Source organism: Pleurodeles waltl, chromosome 12 (genome assembly GCF_031143425.1).
Source record: "Pleurodeles waltl isolate 20211129_DDA chromosome 12, aPleWal1.hap1.20221129, whole genome shotgun sequence".
In the NCBI taxonomy this organism is placed as follows: domain Eukaryota; kingdom Metazoa; phylum Chordata; class Amphibia; order Caudata; family Salamandridae; genus Pleurodeles; species Pleurodeles waltl.
The window spans coordinates 695784737-695811350 of NC_090451.1; the positions used below are offsets into that span (position 1 = coordinate 695784737).

The following is a 26614-nucleotide window of genomic DNA, read 5'->3' on the forward strand; positions in this document are numbered from 1 at the left end:
AGATCTTCTTAGATAGACTGGCTGTGCTCTGGACGGCTGTGTGAGATTCTCAGATCTCCTTAGACTGACTGTGCTCTGGGCGGCTCTGAGAGATTCTCAGATCTCCTTAGACTGACTGTGCTCTGGACGGCTGTGAGAGATTCTCAGGTCTCGATAGAGATTCCTCCTGCATAAGGGAGATTCTCACGTCTCCTTAGAGGCATTCACAGTGTGCTTTTGGATGCTGTTGAGGCAATCTTGGTTCTTAGATACTCTTTCCTGGATGGGCAGAAATTCTCAGGTCTGCTCCAACGCGCACAGGTGCACAACAGAAAGGACACAGGTTCTCTGGCATTTTAGGGGCGCCCCTCCTTGCAGTGCATGGGAGCGGGAGTCATCTGAGCCCCCATGACTTTTCGTCAGACCCTGGAGCTTGTGCAACTTCCTGGCACCTTCCTGTGGGCCAGGCCCGGGGAGGAGGCGGGAGAGCGGGGCCTGCAGTGCTGAGTGGATGCTTTCAGGTTGCATTTCCTCCTTTTATCGGAGTAGAGGAGGGACGGTGTCAGCTGCTCCAGGGCTTTTTGTCTCTGTTTGCAGGAGAGCCAGGGCCCCGGAGCGCCCTCTCTGTGGTCACACCTCAGTAATTTATATAGAGTTTGATACCAGTGCTGGGCTTGTCTCCGAGGGCTCACGGGTTTGGCAGATAAGGGGACTGAATCCCAGTGCGACAAAACGATTGTCCTAGGAGCACACGCCTGATCAAGTGGGGAGCCAGAATTGGACCCAAGTGGATTGGTTTCACAGCCAACAAGCAGTTCAGCCTTCCTGGGTCCCTGCTTCCCATCGCCGCCATGAAAGGCTCCCCGACCCTCTTCCTGGCACTCATCTTCCTTCTTGCAGGTATGTTTTCATCTCTAAATACAATCTGGCACTCGTTGCCTACAGGGACGTTTAATCATTGTCCTCGTTACCTCCCGCTTCTTCTCTGTTCTCCTCTCTTGTCCTTTCTTCCTTCTTCTGTCTCCCCTTCTCTCCCCTAAATGTCTCCAATATCTACTCAACTCCCCCCATCCCACTTCAGTTTTCTTCCCACTTCTCCTCCCTTCCCTTCTCGCCCCTTCTGCGCTGCTACCCTTGCCCTCTCCCTCTCTCCTTCTCACCCCCTCACCCCTCTGCCCAGTGCTTCACATGGAAATATTAAAGTGCAGGTGCTCACTCTTTAGAGTACCCGTTTGCTCCTGAGAAGCGATGGTACTCTCCCATTGAATGTATTGCAGCAGTGCTGAGGAGTGCAGGTACTCTCCCATTGAATGTATCGCAGCAGTGCTGAGAAGTGCAAGTACTCTCCCATTAAAGGTATTGTAGCACTGCTGAGAAGTGCAGGTACTCTCCCATTGAATGTATCTCAGCAGTGCTGAGAAGTGCAGGTACTCTCCCATTAAATGTATCTCAGCAGTGCTGAGGAGTGCAGGTACTCTCCCATTGAATGTATTGCAGCAGTGCTGAGAAGTGCAGGTACTCTCCCATTGAATGTATTGCAGCAGTGCTGAGAAGTGCAGGTACTCTCCCATTAAAGGTATTATAGCAATGCTGAGAAGTGCAGGTACTCTCCCATTAAATGTATTGCAGCAGTGCTGAGGAGTGCAGGTACTCTCCCATTGAATGTATTGCAGCAGTGCTGAGGAGTGCCAGTACTCTCCCATTGAATGCATTGCAGCAATGCTGAGAAGTGCAAGTACTCTCCCATTGAATGTATTGCAGCAGTGCTGAAAAGTGCTGGTACTCTCCCATTGAATGTATTGCAGCAGTGCTGAGAAGTGCTGGTACTCTCCCATTGAATGTATTGCAGCACTGCAGATAAGTGCCAGTAATCTCCCATTCGATTTGAAAAAAGTGCAGGTACTCAGTACCGGGCAGCACCTGCCCATTTAAAGCACTGCTTCTGCCTTTCGTTCCCTTCCCACCTTTTCCTTTGAAGTGCTGCAAGTGCAGTGGAAATCATGGGGTGCCCTCTAATTCACCAAAATGCCTGGGGTAGAGGAAGTCACATCATGCGCTGTTGACCTTCAGTTTCACTCACACACATGCTTACACATACATCCATATTCACACACTCTCTCTCAGTCATGTAAATACACATTCACCCGTAAGCACCCACACAACATACATTTAAAATCATCTTTTTTTACTTACCCCATCTGCCAGGGAAGGTCATATTCCAGCTATTCGTTTTCCAATTTTTATTACACTAATATTGAATAGTGAACCATTATTCACTGTTAGTGTACTAGAAATTGTGAGAACAGTAAGAGGCGGGAGCTCCAAACGACAAACGTAAGAACGAGCTGCCACTGTGTTGTGGCACTGAGTTTGCCATCTCTAAAGCCAGAGGTCACAAAAGCTTTGTGAGAGGTCACAAGGGGCAAGCCAGGGGTCGCAGCTGCGGCCCTGGTAACCACTAAATGACATCCATGTAAGAACTGCAGACTCAGACTTTCCACCCTCTAAGTACCTCCTGGTCCTGGATTTTTAAATCCAAGTATGGGAACCCCTTGGCATGTCTGACAAGTTTCTGTCTCCATGTTGACTGGTTGAATGTGCACAGGGAACAGTGTTGGCAAGCAGCCACAAACAACATATGAACAGGGACACCGGAATTATGCTGCAGGGTTGACTACATTATGCAGCAAGAGAAGGCAAATTATGTGGCATATTGTGCATATATTTCTGATATTATTGCCTCGTTTTTGTCATATTTAAACTCCAAGAATATCTAGGCAAAGGTTTCACCTCATTAGTCCCAGTTTAACACCCAGATACAGCATTAAGCAACAGAACCCGTCAGCCTTTTCGAAGGCTTTCCGGTGTTCCGCCATGTTTTTATTAACTTTTGATCCTTTTGAACTAGAAACAATTTTTTATTTAATTCTGCTGATCATGCAGCAAATGATGGCTCATGTAGTAAATGAGGCAAATCCATTAAAATGCGGAAAAGGCTGCAGCCACAAAATTGCGTTTGGCCCTCCATATGAGGAATGACTGAGGCAGTATTTACATCGGCTCTTCTATTACAAAGAGCATTTCAGGCTAGATAAAATTGTACTTTCGCCTGTTGCGCCACAGCCCAATTTTTAGTGCACTTACTGTCACTTTCATGGTGTGTAAAACTTTTAACAAGCAGAAAGAAACCCTGCTTCATAAAACAGATAATAAACAAGAATTGTTGTTTCTTCTGTTGTTGATGCTTGTTGTTTCTCTCTTTCTTTTTCTGCCTTTCTCTGTGTATTTCTCCCTCACTTTAAATTTGCTGGGACTCACTTAAAGCTGTGCTCCTCCTATTCTTTATCTCAGCAACTCTCATCTCTACTCTTTCTCTCCCATTTCTTCCTCCATTCTTCTTTAATCATTGACCTTTACCTTTGTCACTCCATCCCTTATGCTGCATCACCCCTTATTTCTCTCACTCCGTTGCTCCCTCTTTTGTCATCTGGCCTTCTCTTACCTACCCTTTCTCCTTTTTGTCCTCATACTTAGATTTATTTTCTCTCTCTTTCTTTCCAAAACTCTCTTTCTCTCCTTCCCATTTCTTCCAGATCATCTTCCTCCTCTCCCTTCTTGTTGTTCTTTTTGTACCTTTCTCCATAAGGTTCACTGCTTCTACCATCCTTTTTTGGTTTGCTAAAGACATCTTGGCAACTTTAAGAAAGTTGACATAGGAATGCATTCTGCCCATTGCATGCCATTTGCTCTGTGCTCTGTTCACATTGTCTTGCTTTCCATTTGCTAGCGCTGGCCAGCTTGAGTTAGGTCCTTCCCTTGCCAGACCTTATTCTCAGAAACCTTTTGAATGCTCCCTTTCTATAAACACGACTGAAAATCTTGTTCTTATCTTGTCACATTTGCTGTGCTTTTAAAGCCCCAGGTCAAATGTAGAGTGGTGTCTTCCAAGGGCGGCTTATTTACTTTTCTTTCTCAGACTTCTGAGAGGATTCATGTGACAATCTTTCTGGATAGTAGGGGTACAAAAGAGTTTTCTTCCAGCACACAACATTTAAATGAAATCTGTAAGTATTTGAGAATATGTTAGAATTCTGAACACACAACTGATGCACATTGTTTGTTATTTCTGAAGCGTGTTGGAAACAAATACTTTAATATAATCAAAATGAATCATTAAGCCAAGTGATGCAATTTCCACACATTTTTGTCTGTGAACTGTAGTTTTTTTAGTAAAACTGTATGTCTGCAAATGTAATAGTCATTTCAATTGAATCTACTCCACTCTGTACCACTCCACTTAATGCCACTGCTCTCTGCGCCTCTGTACTCTACACAACGGCACTGTCACTGCCCACAGCCGTCTGCATCACTCCACTCTGTGCCACTCTACTTTACGCCTCTAGACTCTACGCCACTATTCACTGCTGAATTTAATGCTACTGCGCTCTTTGCCACTATACTCTGGAACATTCTACGCAAATGCACTCTACATCAGTCCACTTTACCTACTGCAGTGTATGCCACTCTGTGACTCTACACAATGCCACTCTATGCCACTCCACTCTCCAACCCTCTACTCCACTCTGCACCATACCACTCTGCGACACTCGACACCACTCTTCTCCATGTCACTAACTTTTAGCCATGCTGAACAGCAGCCATGCGGGTGTACAACATGGCTAAAACACATTGTCAAAGCCAATAGCTCTTGCGTAGGCCACCTATTAGCTTTGCCAGTGCTTATTATCTACATAGCGTCTTGGCCTCCACCTTTCCAACGCATTTCTTTCTCTCCTTCCCACTTTGTGATTTATGACCTAAATAAAATACGGAGAGAGAACCGTCTGAAACGCTGCATACCATACCCCTAGTCAGGTGATGCATCACTGGCTTCTTCCTGTCCTATGGATAGAAGAGACTTCTCCTCCTAGCAGGCAGTGATAGACCAGGTAATTCTTCCCACACTTGGATGACCACTTTAGTCACCTTTCTGTGCCATCCCCTGAATCCTCAATGGCCGCAGAAACATTTTAATGTGTTTTGTAGAGTCATGTCCTTTGAATGCGTCTACTTCAGTGCGCTAGCTGGACGATGAAAGGGTGGGACAGACGACTTGGGTAGATGAATGAGTGTGGACCCTCAGCAGAGGAGGCGCTGTCACAGGCTATTCAGCTTTGCTGTATGCCCACCTCCCACAGTTAATAAAATAAAAAGCAATTAGAGGCCAGAAATCCCAAATCCTCATTTATCGTCCGATTGCATTAGATGGGCCTGTTGCTGACCAGCAAGAGTGCCTCTCACCATAGAACTAGAAACACTGAGGGCAAGATTGGCACCTCCCACTAGCCGTAGAGACATACACACTGATAGCAAGAGAAGTGTGTCTCACTCACAATAGAAACATCCGCTGATAGAGAGGGGCTCACAGATTCCATATAGGGCATATAGACAGCCAGCCAGAGAATGGCATCCCGGGCACCATAGAAATGTATACACTGGCAGAAAGAGAGGTGCTTGCACTGACCATAGAAATAGATACACACCAAAAGAGAGGTGCTCGCACTGACTGTAGAGATTTACACAGATGGAAAGTGAGGTGCTTGCACTGACCATAGATATATATACACTGATAGAGAGGTGCTCACACTGACTATAGCGATATATACACTGATAGAGAGATGCTTGCACTGACTATAGCGATATATACACTGATAGAGAGGTGCTTGCCCTGACTATAGAGATATATAAATACTAATAGAGAGGTGCTCACACTCACTATAGAGATATATACACACTAATGGGTGCTCGCACTGACTATAGAGGTTTATGCATATAGAAATTGAGTAGCTCGCACTGACTATAGAGATATATACAATGGTAGAAAGAGAGGTACCCGCACTGACCATAGAGATATATACACTGATAGAGAGGTGCTCGCACTGACTATTGCGAGATACACACACTAATAGAGAGGTGTTCGCACTGACTATAGAGATTTAAACAGATAAAAAGTGAGGCGCTCGCACTGACCATGGTGATATATATACTGATAGCGAGGTGCTCGCACTGACCATAGTGATATATACAATGTAAGAAAGAGAGGTACTCGCACTGACTATAGAGATATATACGTTGATAGAGAGGTGGTCGCACTGACTATAGAGATAAAGCCAATGATGGGGAGGTACTCGCACTGTCCATAGGGATATATACACTGATAGAAAAAGAGCTGCTCGCACTGACCTTAGAGATATATACACTGATAGTGGTGGTCGCACTGACCATAAAGATATATACACTGATAAAAAGAGAGGCCCTTGCACATACGTTAGAGATATATACACTGATTAAATGAGAGGTGCTCTCACTGACCATAGAGATATATATACACTGATAGAGAAGTGCTCGCACTGACCATAGAGATATATACATTGATGGAAAGATAGGAGCCTCTTACTGACCGTAGAGACATATCATCTACAGTACGAGCAGGGGAAAGACTTCTTATGGACCACAGAAACACATAAGCTAAATTAGAAAATCTAGAGAGGTCTCTTACTCTGACCATAGATAGTTATACAATGTTTGCAAGATTAGGAAAGGAATGGAGGGTCTATAAGGGAGAGGGAAGGCAGTCCTTATCCGCCTTTCATTTCTGTGTTACTATGGAAATAGAGCAACCAAGTCAAAGACTAACATTAAACGACTAAACAAAATGAATTTTCATGATCCATCCTCTTCAGCTAATTATTAAACACAGTCACTGAGGCAGTGAGTGGTACATCTTTCCCCACATATATCCGGCTCTCCATCCCATCATTCAATTTTGTAATACCGCAATCTCTCCAGAGCATTGGGAGACACTGTTCATGTTGTAACTGCATCAAATGTACACTACAGCAGGGTCCGAGTGGGACAGTAAATAGGCCTGGGCACCAAATCAAAAGTGGCCCCAATTAGTGAATCAGAGAGCTAAAAAAGTGGCCCACATTTCCAAATGAGGGCACTTTCGAACTTGAAAAGACACATTGTGCAGGTGATTCACAAGGTTGGGGGAACTGCAGGGATTTGAGCTTGCTGTGGGCAATGCTTATATTAATATCATGGAAATCAACAATAAAAACTGGCCACACCGACCTTAAAAGAGTCCCACGCATTGACCTGTCAGGTTAGCCCACCGGGCACTACCTGATGGCCCTAAAGGCCAGTCGACTCTGCCCTACCGAGTTGGTAACAATCACTATGTAGTTAAGTTGTACTTTCTATTCTAAAAAAGTTTTTATATCTTTTATATTTTGGGTAGTCTATTAGCCCATTTAGCTTAATTTTGCTTTTGTTCAAGAATGGTGGTAATAATTATAGTTGAGCGAATGGGGTTGAACGGGATGGATGAAGGGTAAAAACTTAAATTGAAAATGAAAAGTAAAACAGTTGACATAAGCGAGCCGGTTCAAAGTGCCACGACCGCCATGAGCGCAAAGGAGAGACACAAAAGGAAAAAGAAGTTCGCTTGCAGTCAAACGTATCAGCAAATGTGCGGTTATCCATGTAACTGGGTCGGTGTCAAAGGCGGTAACCAAACTTCCCCAAGGAGGGACAAACGTAAAGCATTTACCAATGATAATAAAAGATTTTTGAAAGGCAAGCCCACAAACAAATGATAGTGATGGGTGTGCGGTGGGTGAGGTTAAAAGCTTACAGATAGATTACAACAGGTCAGCGTGCTTGCACGCGCGACCTAAAAATAAACCTTTTTAAAGCCCATAGGAATTCCTTAAAGCAGATAGGAATTCTTGCTCTCTGCATCAAACACTACTGAATGGAGTTTCACCAAACTTGGCAGGAATATGGAACTTTATTCACAATGGATCTTTTTTATGGTATTGTGCAAGTGTGTTCAGATTTGCACAATATATATATAAAATGCCACAGCCGAAATGCGTTGCCAGACTCGCGCTGCTGCACCTAGAATAATGGAAAGATAAAATAAATGCTTGCACTGATTAACCTGGCTGTGCCTCTGATCCTTTGAGCCACCTGAACACACGGGAAGTCCATTGAGCAGAAGGGGAGCGCACAAAGTGAATACAAGAAAAAAAAAAATATATATATATATATATATATATAATAATTATCTGAGTCTTTTAGAAGCGTAAAATTTGCGAAGTATAGTCAAAATGCATTGGACAAGGGCGCTCTTTAATCCTGTCGGCCTTTGCAAGATCTGCAGATCCTCCAGGGATCCAAGGGCAAAACAACCTGATTGGCTGTTGCCACAGAAACACTCGGAAACAACAGGTATTTCTTGCTGCGAGTGTTTACCGACTATGCGTGAATCATTGAGTCAGAATTAAAAATGACTCCCATTCACGCAACGCAGCAACTTGCCGTGCTGCACTGCATTGCATGAATTCTTAATAAATTTGCCCCTGAGTGTAATGGTTTATAAGTTTGTAGGCAAATTTGAATACATAATATTTGTTTATTAACAAATGCCAATAAAAGATCTATGCGAAAAGTACAAACTCTACTAAAAATGCCCAGTTATGGTTACCACCATAAAACGCAGATGCGATTCAACTACCATACAAACATGTGTGTATTTTTGGAGAAAGGTGATAACCATAACTGGGCATATAATGCGTGAGGACTTACGGCTCCTTTGTAGTTGTGACTAAGTTAAACTTTAAATAGTTAATGCAATGTTTTGTTTCAGTGAGCTGTTTATTGAATTGACTGAAAACTTTACAAATGCATGCCCCATTGATCGCGGGGCCTTAGTCCCAGATTCTGTGCGGATTGATCGAGTGCAAAAATAATTTCAGCTGAACCTTTTGGATGAATCCATACAAAGTCACTATGTTAATTTTTTGCTTTCATTTATAGCCCAAACCAAGGCACATTTTTATACCTACTTTGCCATCAACGCAGAGGATTTACTGGAATTGGCCATTCATCCTGACTTACATATATCTGTAGCTTTAGGCTCTGAAACTATGTCCTTGGGCTCGATTTTTAGCAATTTCCAGCCAACTAACTTTAGTATACTATGCCATGATGTGTTGTTGTGGCATTGCTACTATTTCTGCCGTCGTCATGTGTCCGATGTGGCATCCTCTTCTGGCATCACAGAGGTATCCTGGTAAAATGTCAGTAGAGCCCTGGAAGCCAGCATAGGCAGTTGCCGTGACACAGGAAAATGCAGGGGGTAGTTCCGTTGCAGCGGTTGAACCTCCGCTCACACATTGTGGGAGGAGCTATCAACAGCGCGGCAGTCATGTAATCCAGAGCTGCAACGGAGCAGTGCACGATCCCACTTCTGCTAAGTATCCAGTTCATGGGTAGATTGCTCTTGCTGGGGATCTCATGTCTGTTGCTGCTCCAGAATGGTCTGGTGCACACTGTACAGCGGACTTTGAGTTCAAAAGCAGTCACTCCACTAAGATCAGTCTGCTACATTTCTCTCCTCCACCTGTACCAGTGTGAAGAGTTGCATAAGTTCATGGCCGGTAAGTTAGGGTAACGTTTAGGTCTGGTGCTAGCCAAAACATTTTGATTTTATTAAAATTGTACAACATGCATAAGTATAGTGAGATTTAAACCATACCTCTTCATCCATTGGTCAGTTGTTGTGCCACTCACATTTTTCTTACACCCATCACAGCATACAAGTGGTGCAATGGGTCAGCCCACTTCAGCCATTGGCTAACTTCACTGTGATTGACTGCATTCGGATGCTAGACCACCGACTTTGCCAATGCTTGTTAGAAATACACAGGAATCTACAGATAGGCCAAAGCTAGCTGTACCTTTCAGAAATACTTCAGGGCTGCTCAGGGCAATGAGGGGAGAGGGTCATCAGTTGGACAGAAGATCTGATACAACTTGGCGGCCTTCCATTCCTTGTTCTTCTGAAAGCCATGGAACCACCGGACAGGACTGGCGTCATCAGCGTCCCAGGTCCAAACCCTACTTAGGAGGTTCCAGCTGGAACTACAGTGTCAACAGGATTCTTGATACCCTGCCTAAGCCCCCACTCATCCTCCTGCACTGACCATGCGTGGGGTACAACGCTGCGATCTTCTCGCTTCCATGCTCTGCTCCAAAAAGTGGACCATCCACTCACCGATTCTGCCATTTACTCTGCAGAGGAAAGACCAAAAACGTAAACGATAACAGAGCAAAAAAATGAATGAACAAGGAGAAAAGTGAATAGGAAACAGTGACAGGAAAAAAGAAATGGGTGATGTGTATAAATGAAAATGTAGGAAAACGGATGTGGTAAAAAGGGAAGAAAGGCTGTTATGACAAAACGTAAAACACACACCTGTCCTCAACACCCCACTTGATACTTGGGTAGGTTATAAAGCTGACCAAAGCAAATACAACTTTGCTTTGAGTTTTTTGGTAAGCTTATTCAAAACTACTTAAACAAACTATGGAGACCTGCCCTCACAGCGATGGTGTTTGTTTGGGTTTTATGGGGTTATCAACACTGGTCAGGTCCCACTACAAATGTATTAGTTCCCATGAGAAGTGCTGGCACAGTCGATTTATTGATTAGCATCTATGTTGACAAGTGATGGTGCAGCCCATTACCAGAACTGCATCCCTTATTACAAGTGATGGTGCAGCCCATTACCAGAACAGCATCCCTGATTACAAGTGATGGTGTAGCCCATTACCAGAACAGCATCCCTGATTACAAGTGATGGTGTAGCCCATTACCAGAACTGCATCCCTTATTACAAGTGATGGTGCAGTCGACCACTAGCATAGCCTCTCTGTTTGCAAGTGATGGTGCAGCAGCCCTTCTAACAAGTGATGATACAGTCCATTACCAGAATAGCAGTCCTGATTACAAGTGATGGTATAGTCCATAAATAGAATAGCATCCTTGTTTATAAGTGCTGATTCAGCCCATTACCAGAACATCAGCCTTGATTACAATTGATTATACAGTCCACAACTAGAATAGCAGTCCTGATTACACATGATGGTGCAGCCCATACCTAGAATAGCAGCCTTGATTACAAGTGATGGTGCAGTAGCCCTTCTGAAAAGCGATGGTACTGCCCATTACCATAATATCAGCCCTGATTACAAGTGATGGTACAGTCCATAACTAGAATAGCAGCCCTGATTACATGTGATGGTGCTGCAGCCCTTCTGACAAGTGATGGTACAGTCCATAACTAGGACAGCAGCCCTGATTACAAGTGATAGTAGTCAGTAACCAGAACATCAGCCATGATTAGAAGTGATGGTACAGTCTATTAGCAGAGCAGAAGCATACTTACAGGTAGTGTTGCAGCCCCTGGCTGGAAGGTACAGCCCATTACCAGAATAGTAGCAACGTTGACAAGTTGTGCCACAGTCCATACCTAGAACAGCAGCCATGTTGATAAGTGCAAGTAAAGTTTAAGTAATGAACCATTAAATGTTTAACAGCTGTGTTTGGACGTACCATCAGTACTATAGAGGTCTCATGATGCTTTCCTGCCACCATTAAATATCAGCCCCCCACTACCCGTCTCCTTTGTTGATACCTGCTCCCACATCTCATCTGCCCCTCCCCCACCTCTCTGCTACAGGATGGTGAGACCCCATTGCACTTTCTTCTCACTTCCAGCACTGACATGTTGTCATGTGCTCGTCACGAGTGCGCACAGATTGCACCATCCATGCACACAAACCACAGCTTCTCTGCAGCTCAGTAACTCCCTCAGATTTTTCCAGTCCAGATAATCTTCAATGTCCTGCAAGTTTCACTTCCCTTGAAGGACCTTTTGGGTGTGTTCTTTCAGTTGCTTATCCTGTCAAAGAAATCTGCTCACAGCACATCAGTCTAAATTGTTTGCTGACAAAACAAAAACAAGTATTTGCAATGCAATAGGTCTCGCATTTGTGAGAGAGCTATTGGCGTTATAAATAACAATGTCTTTTACCTATGTGTTTTGGTTTGGAGTGTAGTGGATGTATGCCAGGTGCCACAGCAACCCTCCCAGGCCTGATGCTGCAGGAGGGAGGACACAAGGCTTCCATCTTGGGAGTGTTTTTGCCTCATTCCTACAGACTAGCTGTGATAACCGAGAGATGCATTCCTTTCTAGTATGTTTACCTAAACTTTTAAAGCACCAAACAAGCCACAAATAGGCACAGTCGTGGCATTTAACACAGAAAATGAGGGGATCAAAAGAGCAGCAAAGAAAAAGTGGCAGCTATATATTTCTTTGTTTTAAAACTTTTAAAGGAATTATTCCTCTACGTTGCCAATACCAGCCTAACTTTGAAATACATTGACTGTAAACAAAGAGACTAACAGAAGAGGCAGCTTAACTGAACAGGAGGCTTCAAATGTGTGCAGATTGGTGAAACAGCTTCAGTGGTAGATGGACTGACAGGATAGGTACCAGAGGTGCGACATCTGTGACCTTGAGTCAGTGTTTTAAATGGAAATACAGAAGGGCTGGTACTCTGTATTCATTTACAACACTGCCTTGGGTTAATAGTTTTATAACAGCCCTCGGCTGAGTACTGGACTCTGTAGAACAGATACGTGTACCTGAATCACCTGTGCCTTGACAGTGCCTTTTTGGTGCATACATTTGTGCACTGGCTGATAGTTTTGAATTCAGAATTATCTCTATTGGGGTGGCTACTCAAAATTTCATGTCTTGGCCTTGCCATCTGGACCACTCAGGGTAGAGCGGGAAACTCTGGTTTGGACAATATTTTTTCACCTAGACCAGGCTATGAAAGGGGTTCAAATGTATGTTTTTTGGGAAATCCAAGTTAGGTCCAGAACCTTGTCAGAGTTTCTTGATACTCACAAAAGATAAATTACATAAAAATAATGGAACCTATTACAACATTGTTAGCCTGCAAGCCTAGCATGGATCCTGCCCGTTTGTTGTCTTATACAAAAAAAGACTTTAGTCATAATGACACATATGGGTTACATAAGTGCAAGCAGTGGCTGGTCCTGGTGGCCACACTTTGTGAAACAACATCTCCTGTTTAAAACTTCTCCTGCCCGTGGAATCTTTACTGTTACTCTCCAGGATTGACTTTGAGATGTAGTCCTTTGGGTGTGTACCCATATAAACAAACACAAGTATATTCCTATAGACACGGGGAGGCGTGGTGAAGCACTGAGAGGAACACCAGTAGAAGCAGGAGTGCGAAATGGGCTACTTGATAGGGGCAGAAAGACATTTTCTTGACATTGATTTTCCATGTACTTGGTAACGATGGCAATCAGAAATAATGCATAGAGGTTACATCAAATGATACATGGGAACTTAGTGGAGTGGTAAAATGAAGCCTGGGGCTGGAAGGGAGGAGAACGGGTTAAACATTACTGGACTGTAAAACAATGCGTGGATCCTTATACGCAGGAGTCCAGAGGGTGATGGAGAAGTGCTCTGCATCTGTGACAGCGACTGTTGGGGTATTTGAGGTGATGCCTCTTCAAACAGGAATCAGTTCTATTCGAGCGTTGTTTTAGACAGCACTTCTAGAAGTGGCATCTGCAAGGTCGTAGTAGCTGTGAGGGGACTGTCATCAAAGCCATGACACCATTGAATTCTGAGTGGAGGAAGTGATGGAATTTGCTCCTCTTTTGTGCCCTATGAGACGCTGCTCCTTTCACTGTGGTACCCTTGTGTTAGCTTCTTTGCGTTACAGGATTAGGAAAATGGCTGCTTCTACTAACTGAACTCTATTTGAAGAGGCCCAATTTACATTCATAGGCTAGACTTTTTTTTTGCTCTCAAGACTGAGGCCATGAAGTGCTTGGTTCTGGAGTCACAACTCCTTTTCCACCATTTTGGAGACAACACCTTTCACCAGCTTCTTGCCTAGAACTAACCTATGTGGTTGGTTGGTGAACTTCCGGAGGTTATCAACAGCACGTGCTATCGCCTAGTGTTAAGCTCTACTCAAGTTAGTTGGTTAACGCACTAATTGCAGAGGTCTTGACAGAATGAGAATGTCACAGGTTACAATCCTGACATGGCTTTTTCACCGCTTCATCTCTGCAAGGTCAATGCAAATGAATTTTTGCCATTTTGGTAAGAAAGGCACCTGCTTTACAGCGCCATACAGCGGCAGCACCTGTGTTACCAAGCGCTATATAAACAAAACAGTTATCTCAGACTGCCCCAACACTCACCAGATAATGAACACTAGGGGAGAGGATGTGGCTTAAGGGCCAAAGCTGCTGACTTTGGAGCTTGCGAACACGGTTTGAGTCTCGGCATCGGCCTTGGGAGACAGGACAAGCAAGAATACGGCATGGGAGAGTGCGATGTAGGGTGCGTGTACAGTGCCGCAGAGCTCAGCATTGTAAGCACATTGACTCACAGGAGCAGGAAACCAAGAAAAAATGCACCCAAAGAACAGATAAACACAACAAAGCGTAAGTATACAGTAGTTAGTCCCTGCTCCCAAAGAGAAAAAGAAGGGACAAAGAGGCATGACTGGCCACTAGCAAACACGATTTTTAAATGACACTGAAATGAACAGATGAAATGGCTTTAAGACTACAGAAGTAAGTATACTAAAGGTATACAAGAGGCCCAAGGCTTACGCTCAATCTAATGAATATTCTGTAGCTCACAGAGCCAGTCAGCCAAGGGTTGCACCAGAAATGGTTAGTGGATGCTAGCTCATAGACAGAGGCCAGACTCAAATTTACACTTTATTGTTCATGCTTTAGGTAGTAGCCAGGACAAATTATTACAGGAAAGGATGGCCGTCAGATAGCTCTTCCCTTTTCTTCATATCTTGAGATCCAAGATGCAAATACGACCGATGTCAGAGACAGACACTTCCTGTGGTCAGTGTTAGCCTGAGCATGCAAACATGGCTGAAACAGTTAGATTAGCCTAATGGTAAATGTATTTCACAGTCCAAGTGCCAAAAAGATGCAACATTGCCTTTGTGAAGACAAACCATGAAACACTGAGCCTGAATGAACTAAGTCTTGGCAGCATAACCACAAATTTTGTTTTGGCTACGATGGAAGGAGGAGGGTGGGAACATTTCAGTGGTAGAATGAAAAGAAGGAAATGGTGAAATGATATATAGGAAAATAAGGGACTTTGCAATCTATCATTAAAGGAAGACAGACAAGCATTGGCATAGCCAATAGGTCTCGTCTTTGGGACAATATAAATGTTTAACCATGCAGCACATAATCCTGGGTGCTGTGCTGCCAGGGATTGAAGAGCTATACAATTGCTACACACAATCCTAAAAAAATGCCGATTGATTTGAAGAAAGGATGTGACATAATATTTAGAGCTACCAACTTTGGAACTGGGAAGCTTAAGTTTCAATCCAAGGAGCAGTTAATTGAAAAAGACCAATGATATGAAACATTAAGCATGGCGCCAAGCCGTGTGGGCTCTAAAAGCGTGTCAGGAATTAAAGTTTGTTTACACACGCATACAAAGCTACATTCTGAATGTGAAATGGCGACAGCTGAGCGTGTTTTGTGGACACGAGCCAAGTGCCCCAAAATGAACCATTGCGGATACGGAGCAAAGCACGAGCAGGAAACTAACAAACAAGCCAAAGCAAAGAAAAAAAAGTAGTGCGCCCACAGAAACATATATGGCCGATCTTGCAATAATCCATGCAACAGGGTCAGTCTCCAGGGCTGGAACAAAACAGCCAAAAGGCGGGACAAAAGTAAAGCATTTACCAAAGAAACCAAATACATTTTGAAAGTCAGGCCATGGAATGAATGAAAGTGATGGGCATAGTGGAAGCCCACAGCCTCGATCTAAAAAGGAGGGAAACTTAGAACTCACTCAACAGTTTGACGTTCGAAGTATAACAAATGATGAAGAGTGCATGTATTTTATGATAATTGCATTTAAGTTCTGCTTTGTACCCCTGATGAGACACTGACGTCTGTTAGTAGATAGATGCTATGCTTGGTTGTAAGATGCGGAGCTGCAAGTCGAGTTGTAGTGTGGCCTATAGATATAGGGGGTCATTCTGACCCCGGCCGGCGGCGGAAGCCGCCGGCCTGGCTGGGACCGCCAGAATACAGCTGCGCGGTCAAAAGACCGCCACGGGTATTCTGGGTTTCCCGCTGGGCTGGCGGGCGACCGCCAGAAGGCCGCCCGCCAGCCCAGCGGGAAACACCCTTCCATGAGGATGCCGGCTCCGAATGGAGCTGGCGGAGTGGAAGGGGTGCGACGGGTGCAGTTGCACCCATCGCGATTTTCAGTGTCTGCTTGGCAGACACTGAAAATCTTGGTGGGGCCCTGTTACGGGGGCCCCTGCAGTGCCCATGCCATTGGCATGGGCACTGCAGGGGCCCCCAGGGGCCCCACGACACCCCATACCGCCATCCTGTGCCTGGCGGCCAAAACCGCCAGGAACAGGACTGCGGTATGGGGGTCGGAATCCCCATGGCGGCGCAGCAAGCTGCGCCGCCATGGAGGATTCCCCAGGGCAGCGGAAAACCGGCGGTACACCGCCGGTTTTCCGTTTCTGACCGCGGCTGTACTGCCACGGTCAGAATGCCCAAGGGAGCACCGCCAGCCTGTTGGCGGTGCTCCCGCGGTCGTTGGCCCTGGCGGATTTTACCGCCAGGGTCAGAATGACCCCCATAATGTTTTTGCGTTGTGTTGTGTGTGATTAACCAGAGTTGTGCTGTACTCCTTACAATGGTCACTGTGTTTAGGAAAACATTTATTTTATATTTTTCTACAGCCCACCCTACCTAAGGGTGTCAGTACTCTTCAGAGTGTAACACAGTAACAAAACATTGATGCTTTTTCTTTTGAAATTAACTGACAAAACATCGTTAACTGTTTTAGTCTGGGTTTTTTTTGGTAATTTTTACATTTATCTCCATTTCTCAGCTTCCAGTTCTGCGCAGGAAAATGAATGCTGTCCGCCACACAAAAAAACTACAACCACCACACATCACACAACTACCCCTCAAACAACCACAAGGCAAACCACACATCCACTCACGACTCACACAAGTCACACAACAACCAATCATACCTCTGCACCGCATACAACAGCCAATCACACAACAGTGCACACTACAGCAAATTACACAACGGCACACACTACTGCCCATCACACAACAGCCAATCATACAACTGCACCACACACAACAGCCAATCATACCTCTCCACTGCACACAACAGCCAATCATACCTCTGCACCACACACAACAGCCAATCATACCTCTCCACTGCACACAACAGCCAATCATACCTCTGCACCACACACAACTAAACACACAACAGAAAATACAACAGGCACTCACACGACAGCCAATCACACCTCTGCACCACACACAACCAATCACACAGCAGCTCCGACTACCACAATGATCCCCACTAAGACTCCGGATATTCCGGTAGGAGACTACACTGTGAAGAATGGATCTGAGGTCTGTCTGCGCGCCAAGCTGGGCTTGAAGCTCTTGATTCAGTACAACATCACCAGTGGCCAGCAGGTAAGAGCTAGTAGATGAGTAGAATATGGCTGTGTGTGTGTGTGCACGCGTGTATGCATGCATTTGTGTTTGTGTATGTGTGTGCATAAACACAGCTCTTTTGAAAGAATGGTAAGAATATGTGAAGATATTTTATGTGGAACTACAAAAAAATGAAGAACGCTGTAATGAAGAAATAAAGCAGAGTGAAAAAGTCAGGATGACGAATATTTCATTATACATTGGTTGAAGATAATGATAAATGCATATAAAAAAGTAATAATGGCAAAAATATGGTATCAGCCATCGCTAACTCTAAACCATAACCCTTCCCCTTACTTTAACCTTGTGTGGTACCATCCAGTGATGTCCGATGTTCCATGGAACTATCTAGTCCCATCCAGTTATACTGGCTGTCCCATGCTCCCTGTGTGGCACTATCTATTGTTGTCCTATATCCATTACACTAGCTACTAAACCATCCAATAATATCCATTGCATCTAGTTTGCTACTATCCAGTAATATCGGATGTCCAATATAGATTGCTTGTTACCACCCAGTGATATAAGATGTCCAACGCACCTTGTTTGTTGCAATAAAATGATATTGGATATACATTGCACCTTATCTGGTATCATCCAATTATACTTGCTGTCCCATGCACCCTGTCTGGTACCATGCAGCAAAGGCTGAAGTCCCTTCCACCTTGTCAAGTATCATCCAATGATAATGGATGTTCAATGCACCCTGCCTAGTACCATCCAATAATGTTGGATGTCCAATGCATCTTGTCTGGTGCTATCCAGTAATACCGGGGTTTCACTGCACCTTGTCTTGTACTATCCAATAATGTATTTTCAACCTTGTCTGCCACCATCCAATGATATCGGACAGCCACTGCACCTTGTCTTGTGCCATCCAATGATATTTTGTATCTGATAGAGACTTCTAGTTGCAGATTCCTTACCTTAGAATTAAGAATTTCCCTCAGGAGTCAGACTGGATCCAGAGACTTTTCTTCGAGCAGTACCCTTGTGTAGTGTCAGGTGGTGTCGGTCGACTCCACGCCATTGGCATCGTAATGACGTTGCGGTCATACATAAACACCACCCGGCACGCTCTGTTCTTTTCTTTCCGCACCAGCCTACTCGCAGATCCGGGGAATAGCTACACTCAGTCATTTTTTAACTGACTTTTCAATCTGCTTGTCAAAGTTTTTGACCCACTTGGTGCATCAAGATGTCTTCTCGCAAGACAGGATTCAAACATGTGACTCATGTCATCGTATGATGTTGGTGACTTATCAGCACCTGCTGCCTCCAAACCTTCCTAGTCCGTCGTTCTATCAGAGACCGGTTGGAGGCAGGACTTTCCATCAAAAACCAACAAAGGAGGGGCAAAAGAAAGGGATATTCGGAGAAAAGACTCCTGGAGCCGGGTTTAGACACGTCGCGCTCAGATATTCTTTACTGGGTGTTTACAAACGCGCTGCTATGCACCACCCAGTGTTGACTTGTACCTAGCTGTTCTTTTGGATTTACGAGCACCTTTTTGGCTCGATTAATGTGGGGTTGTGATGGTGGTCACATCCATATACTTTGTTGTTATAAATCACTTTTATAGGCCCACGTGGCTATATTTTGTGAACCTTCATGTTTTGCAGTTTAAGATTAATTGTTCTGACTCAACCTTCTGGTCATAATCTCTGAATTTGTGTCTGATAAATGTCTTGATTACTAGATTATGATGTCCTCTTTATAATTTGTCTGTCTTCTCACTATGTGTCCATTTTCGATGTATATCTAGGGATAGCTTCAAGTTATTACTTTCCCTGATGAGGCCCTACATATAAATTATGAGGGTAAGCAGTGTGATATACGTTCTTGATTTATCCGTACTATTACACATCTGTTTGTTAAGCACATGGCACTTCTGGTATTTTTCACGAGTGGTTGTGGTGTTCCAACAAACAATGAGCACGAGTTATGTTTAATATTAATGATGTGCTTCGATCTCTTTTTTTCTTCTATTTCCTATAGGCTCTGTTCTCCCTAAATAAGGGTTTTCCAAATATCTAAAGGATTAGGTACGTTTATTAAGGTCCTGACGAATCGCACTAAGATCATTTTTGACTACCATTTAGCGAGAAACATGTTGACCTGTGATGTAGAGTAGCACAGGGGACCCTGTGTCTACTTGCTTCATTTATACTACTCCCCAATGTGAGAGTCAGTAATTGCTATTAATAATAATTTCTCTTTTTATGGGGAGCGTAGACATTATTTTACCATTTCCCTATTTATTGTTTTTAACCTTGTCAGAGGTATCTACACCAAATTAAAGACGTATTTATTTTCTACCTCTAGACAATTTTAACCACTACTATACCAATCCTCCACACTTCTTTTTGACCGGTTGTGCATTTCTCCTTAAACAAGATCTCCGGCAAAGAGCCCCCTCGTGGGGCCCGTCAGGCATTGCAGCGCCAGCCTGACGAGGAGCACAGCCCTATGATGAAGCATGTCACCGTAAGGTGAGTGAGGGCTTGTGCTTTAAAAGAAATAACTTTTTCTTTTCTGTGGTATGTAGAACCTATTGGTCTATGAAGAACCTTTCTTTTTGGAATCATGTGTGCAATTTTGATGTGCAGGACTTTCCATCACCTGCCCCACTGGGAATCCATCACAACAGACTGGTGGGTTTTGCAAATCATCCGAAGGGGCTACTCCCTCCCCTTCAAGACTACTTCTCTGGCCATGCCACCATCCTACGATCGGATGATGGAGGATCACTTGTCACTCCTCCACAAGGAAGTTACAGCTGTCATGGCCAAGGGAGCCATAGAGAAGGGTCCCTGTGCCAGAAAGTAGGTCGATGTTGTTATTCCCGCTACTTTCTGGTGCCCAAGAAGGGCAAGGGCCTCTGCCCTTTCCTAGACAACCAGTCCATCAATCTCGTCCTCAGAAAGGAGAAGTTCAGAATGCTCACTCTGGCTCAGGTCCTATTTGCCCTGGTCCCTGGAGACTGGATAGTAGAGTTGGACTTGCAGGATGCCTACTTTCACATTCCCGTCCTACCTGCCTACAGACATTAATTGCGGTTCATGGTAGGTCACAATCACTTTCAGTTTACCCTGATCCCCTTTGTCCTTACCAACGCCCCTTGGGTGTTCACGAAAGTGATGGAGATGGTCACAGCTCATCTGTGCAGGCTAGAGGTTTACGTCTTGCCTTACATCGTCGACTGGCTGTTGAAGGCAGGCTCGCCCCAGGTTGTTGTCTCCTACCGCCAAACTACAGCTGACCTCCTGCATTCGCTGGGATTCACTATAAACGTGCTGAAGTCACACCTGATTTTGTCTTGAGTGGAACTCAGGCCTCCTAAATGACTTTCCGCTAATACCACTTCTATCCAGAGTTCTCAAGAAGATCATGAACGAACGGGCCCAAGTAATCCTTGTGACTCCGGTATGGGCACGAAGAGTATGGTATCCCGAGCTTCTAAGCATTGCCACAGATCCGCCACTCTGACTGCCTCTTCGGGAGGATCTTCTGTTGCAGCAGCAGGGGATGGTTCTCCACCCGAGTCTGGCCAGTCTCCGCCTTCTTGTGTGGAGGTTGAGCGGTGGCAGTTGACAGCTTTCGACCTTCCGCCCGAAGTTTGTAATGTTATCTTGGCAGCCAGGCGTCCCTCCAGCAAAACGATATACCCCTGTCAAATTTGTGCCTTGGTGTACCAGCAAGTCTGTTGATCTTCTTTCTGCACCTCTGTCTGAGGTTCTTTTGTTTGTGCTCTCTCTTGCCCAGCAGGGCTCTGTTTAGGCACCTTTAAAGTTTATCTGTCTGCCATCTCTGCTTTCCTCAGACTACCAGATCAACCCTCCTTGTTTACATCTTCCATTATTGGGCGATCCCTCAAGGATCTTACCTACATGTTTTGTCCTACCCCGTTCATAATGCCCCAGTGGGATTTGAACTTGGTACTCACTTACCCCATGTGTGCTCCCTTTGAACCCCTTCATAATTGTCCTCTTCGGCTTGTCACTGTAGCCATCACCTCTGCTTGTAGATTGAGTGGGTTGCAAGCTCTTTCTTCGAAGCTATGCTTTATTTCTGTCCATCCTGACAAAGTGGTTTGTTGTACCAGGGCCTCTTTCCTCCCTAAAGTGGTCAGACCCTTTCATGTAGGCCAATCCATCTCCTTGTCTACTTTTTACGCACCCCATATCCTTCTTGTGAAAGGGAGAGACTCCACAGTCTCTGTCCAAAAAGAGCGTTGAAGTTCTACCTCAAATGCACAAAAGACTTCTGGGTGGACGATCCACTTTTTGTTGCTTATGTGGGTGCAAAGAAAGGTCGGGTGGTGCAGGAAAGAACCATCTCTAGATTGGTTGTTCACTGCGTCAAAACGTGCTACGCTTTGACTAAAAAGCAACCCCCTGAGGGTTTGCGTACTCAGTCTACCAGAGGAACTGCCGCGCACGTGGAGTTCCAGGCCAGGCAGCAGCATGGGCATCCCTGCACGTGTTCACTAAACATTACTGCCTGGACTGTCAGGTCTGTAGGGACGGCTACTTTGGCCGTTCGGTCCTGCAAGACTACTTAGTATGATCTTAGTTCGCAGACCCACCTCCAAGGACGGTATTGCTTGAGCATCTATTTTAAGGTAAGGAATCTGCAAATAGAAGCCTCTATCAGATGGACATGTTACTTACTAAATAAACTAATGATATTATATGCCATGTAGGAGGCTGGCCTGGTGTGTGGTGGACACCTATGGTGTTGGCACCTTATACAAGGTCCAGGCAACCCTTATTAGTAAGTGTTACAGTGTTCAGAAAGCCAGGGCTCTCTAGTGGTAGCTGTGGTGAGCAGCAAAGACTTATCTAGGAGGAATGTGACGCGCTGGCGATACCACAGCAGTCACACAGTAACTTGTCACGCCTAAAAGGAACCACACAGTATTGCAAAAATAAAAGTACTTTATTATAGGAACACTGAACTAGAATACTATAGACAATTCCCCCCTTGCTGGAGGTAAGTGCACACAAAATATACACAGGTAAGTACTGCGAATTAGCATAAAAACATTACAAATATCATTAAATAGCAAAGGCCCTGTAAGGGGGGGTAAACCATATACTAAAATAGTGGAATGCGAGAATGGGTCCCCCACCAGAGGTTATGGAGTTGTTAGCCAAGAGCTGGAAGAGTATAGAACTCCAAGAGGTAAGTATCTAGAAGATCCCCCAGCAGGAGAGCAGAGGTAAGTTACCTTGTCTTCCTGTAGGCTAACATGGGGGCTTGGAATTGGAATAATGCAGGAACAGGACCAGGCCAGTGGAACCCAAAGGTGGATTCTGGATGAAGAGGACCTGTAAAAGAAGGGGGCAGAGTCCAGTACACACAGGAGTGCCCAGGTGGTGCAGGGGGCAATGCCCACCCTTCTGTGGGTGAAGATCTTGGTCGACGGTGGTGGATGAAGGCCAGTTGCAGAGTCCAGCAGCTGCCGAGGAGTCAGTGGAGTCACCTAGAAGCTGTCTCTCCAAGGTCGACGGATTGCAGAGGGGTCAATGGTCAGGAGGACCAACAACAAGCACAAGCAAATGCAACTGGAGCTGTTGGAGATTTGCAGATCTGAAGAGGACCAGCATGGATCTTGGGACTTGACCCCTAGAGGGGAGTCTGGGCTGACCTTAAGAAGACAGGAAAGCCAGCAGAAGCGGTCTGAGCTGCCACGAGCAACCCACTGGTAGCAGGCACAGTACGTCGCAGTGAGGCTCAGAAAGCACACTTGAAAAGGAGTCCCACTTTGCTAGAGCAGCAGAGAGGAGACTGTCCTTGCAGAGGTAGAGTGCTGGGGGCTGGGGCTACTTGGAGCCTGATGATCCCTTGGAGGAGAGACCAACAAGCCTTGGTAGCTGCAAGAGACACAGTGCACGGTGGTACTGGCAAGGATTGTGATTGTTACTTGAGGGCGGCTCTCACCCCATTCAGCTAATCTCTTTTCCTTCTGAAGCCATCTCTGCTCCTTGAATGGTGCCTTCTTGCCACACAGGCCACAATAACCACCTTGTGGTGCCATGTTTCATTATTGGCTTTCAGTAATATTTATGATTGTTGGTTCCCGATGTCATTCCACTGTGTTGACTCTGTGTGATCTCTCCTTGCATTGATCTCATATCACCACATTGACTCCTTGTGCGATCTCTCCTTGGTGTCTTGATTTCATCTTTCGTCATTAACTCATGGTGCCAGGTCTCATTTTTCTGTGGCACCATACGACTTGTCATGATTTCACCACCTCATTGCATCCTGCAGGTATCTCTTTGTTGTTCACCAGTCCTTTGTCTCTTTCTTTGCGCCAGGAATGGGGGTCAGTCACAGTGCCAGGTCCTGCGTACACCACAGCATCCGGGCACTGCATCAATGAAACAGCCCTACTGAGGCTCACCTTCCCAGACGGCTTCATCCAGTTCACATTCCAGAAGGTAGGCTGTGGAATGCTCTGGTACGAGCTCACCTGAGACCTGTGTAATGTGTGCACCAGTGTATGTGCCCTTCTGTGTAACTGTATGCTGCCACTCTACGATAGAGTACAATATGCATCCTTCCACTTTGCTCCTCTGTGTTTTCTTGTTCTGTGCTTGCTGCTTATTCTATGCATTGCACCAATATACTATGCTATATTGTGCTCAATGACACTTTGTAGTTTCAAGCTAAGCCATTGATTAGTGTATGCTGAGATTCATAAAGCGCACTGTTACCAAAAACGAGTGTCTTAGCGCTATCTAAACATTGTTCAGAAGACAACAGAACAAGGTCTCCAGTTGCTGTCTGTAGGTTTATGAAGCTTCTGGTCTGAAGCCCCAAAGTGGGACGAACCTCAATCCAGAATGTGGGTGTGTCATGGACAGGAAAAGGGGCGTCCACCCACGTGGTCCACTTGCATGCTAAGAACTGGGAGCAGAGCCAGTGGAGAGCAACCCTGAGGGGTGCACTCCAGAAGTCATGGGAGTAGAGGCAGGTCTGGTGCCATACATGTTGGAGGACAGATGCACTGCGCTTTAAAAGTAACGTGCTTAATGACAAGGAGCTGGTGCAGTTTAGAAAGAAATGGGGGTCATGCTGTGTTATTATTATTGAATGCTGTTCTTTACTAGTCTATGCTAAGCTATATTGTTCTATGAAATGAAATGTGAGTCTATCCAATACTCTGCTGTGTTGTGCAACACTGTGCTATCCTGTCCTGGGTATGCTATGCTGTTCAGTGCTGTGCTATATTATGCCAAGCTAAGCTTTGTTATGCTAAGCTACATTGTTTATGCTATTGAATGCTGTGTTGTCATATTTAATGCGATATTGTGTTATGCTTAACTATGCTGACTTGTTCCCGGGTAAGCAGTGCAGTGCTCTGGTAGGTTTTGCCAAGCTTAGCTTTGTCCTCCTCTTCTAACTTGCATTGTTTTATGCTATGGAGTGCTGCGCTGTAGTATAATGTGCTGTGTTATTCAGTGTGATGTTGAACCATGCAGTCTTGTTCAGGCTTCGCTGTTATTCAGTGATATGCTATGGAAGTCTGCGCTGTAGAATATCATACTGCGTCGTTCCAAGGGATGCAATTATTTTTATGTTGTGCTATGTTAGACCATGCAGGTGGGGGTTTTTATTCTTCCCGGTTGTAAGATACTGTATACATTGATCAGGAAAATCCACAGCCAAAGGTCAGGCCTTGGTTGGCAATAATTATATAGCTCTCATTGGGGGTAGCTGAGCCGAGCACAAGGACAGAACCTTGACTCCTGGGAATCACGCCACCTACGTGAAATTCACCCTACCTGTTTTGGTGTCACGCATCCTGTGTGGGAGTCACTGTACCGGAAGCCGCTCAACCTACCTGCCTAAAGAAACGACCTACCTGCGAGTGAATCAACCCATCCCTATCTTGATGAATGTCCCATTTGCCTGCACAGAGCTCATTGGCTACTTGCTTAAGAGTCAAACCAACTGCATGGAAGTCTCTCTACCTGCTTGGGAGTCACTCTATCTGTGTGACAGTCACTCTACCTGTGTGACAGTCACTCTACCTGCAAGGATGTCAATCTGCCTGCATGAAAATCAACCCTACCTGGGTGGGAGTCAATTTATCTGCAGGAAAGTCAATCCTGCCTGCATGGGAATTCACCTTCTGGCTTAAAAGTCAGTACATCTCAGTGGGAGTCATTTTTTCTGCGTGCAATACACATGGATACACAGGTGGGGTCATTTGAACCCAATGACTAAAATTTGGCCTAATATGTAATTTGCTCAAAGTGTTTTAGCCCCAGATTACAGGTAAAGTATAATAAAGGGGATATTTGCACTTCAGTTTCTCTTGAGAATAATCCTCAGTCAGACTAAGCAATAACATAACACAACAGTATGTCAGTGTTGACGTAATACAACTAGTCCAAAATGTCTGTACATTCTTTTGTACATTCTTACCTCAAAAGGCCTTGCAAAAGCCCCTGGCGAACCAAGAGTGGGGCAAAACACATGTCGGCTGTGATCCTCTGGTCAAATCTAAAATTGCACTATGATTTCTTTCTGTTGTACATATTAATGTGTTACGTTATTACTTAATCTGAGTATTATTCTGGAAAGAAACTGTTTGAAGTGCACACATTCCCTTTACTGTACTTGCCATGTTAACTCTAATTGTGGGGAGTGGGCGGTACCCACGGGTGATGCATCCGCACACCTATATTGTATCTGCTGGTATCTGAAGCAGTTACCAGATCCGCTGCAGCCCGAGGCCCCACGCCACATCCATACGGTAAACCAGGCCACAAATCAATGGAAATAATGGAGAATAACATTAAATTACTGAACATCTTTCAATAATCGGATAGGGGAATCAGCACAGCCAGGTAAGCGCCATCTACAAAATCCACATTTGGTGAAGTAGAAATGTTGAGAACTGTAACCTGGTGCAAACGGATACATATGTGAGGATTCACCTAAGTTTGTCAAGGCGGAAGAAACAACTTTTAGAGAACTCTGTAGACCGACTAGCCGTGTATTCTGGGCTCTCCTGGTACCAAGGTCCACCCAGTCTTCCATTATATAAACTCCAGAGAAAGACTAGCCTTGTATCCTGGGATCTCCTGGTACCAAGGC

General features: G+C 45.0%; 1 protein-coding gene across 1 annotated transcript in view; it reads left to right on the forward strand.

Moving 5' to 3' along the window:
• Positions 1-553: 553 nt before the first annotated feature.
• The window catches only part of CD68 (CD68 molecule), a 47036-nt gene continuing 20975 nt past the window's right edge, over positions 554-26614 (forward strand). Inside the window, exons 1-3 of the mRNA XM_069215581.1 lie at positions 554-879; positions 16866-17476; positions 23824-23946. Of these exons, the coding sequence (XP_069071682.1) occupies positions 831-879; positions 16866-17476; positions 23824-23946 (783 nt within the window). The 5' untranslated portion in view covers positions 554-830. The remainder of the gene's footprint in view (positions 880-16865; positions 17477-23823; positions 23947-26614) is intronic.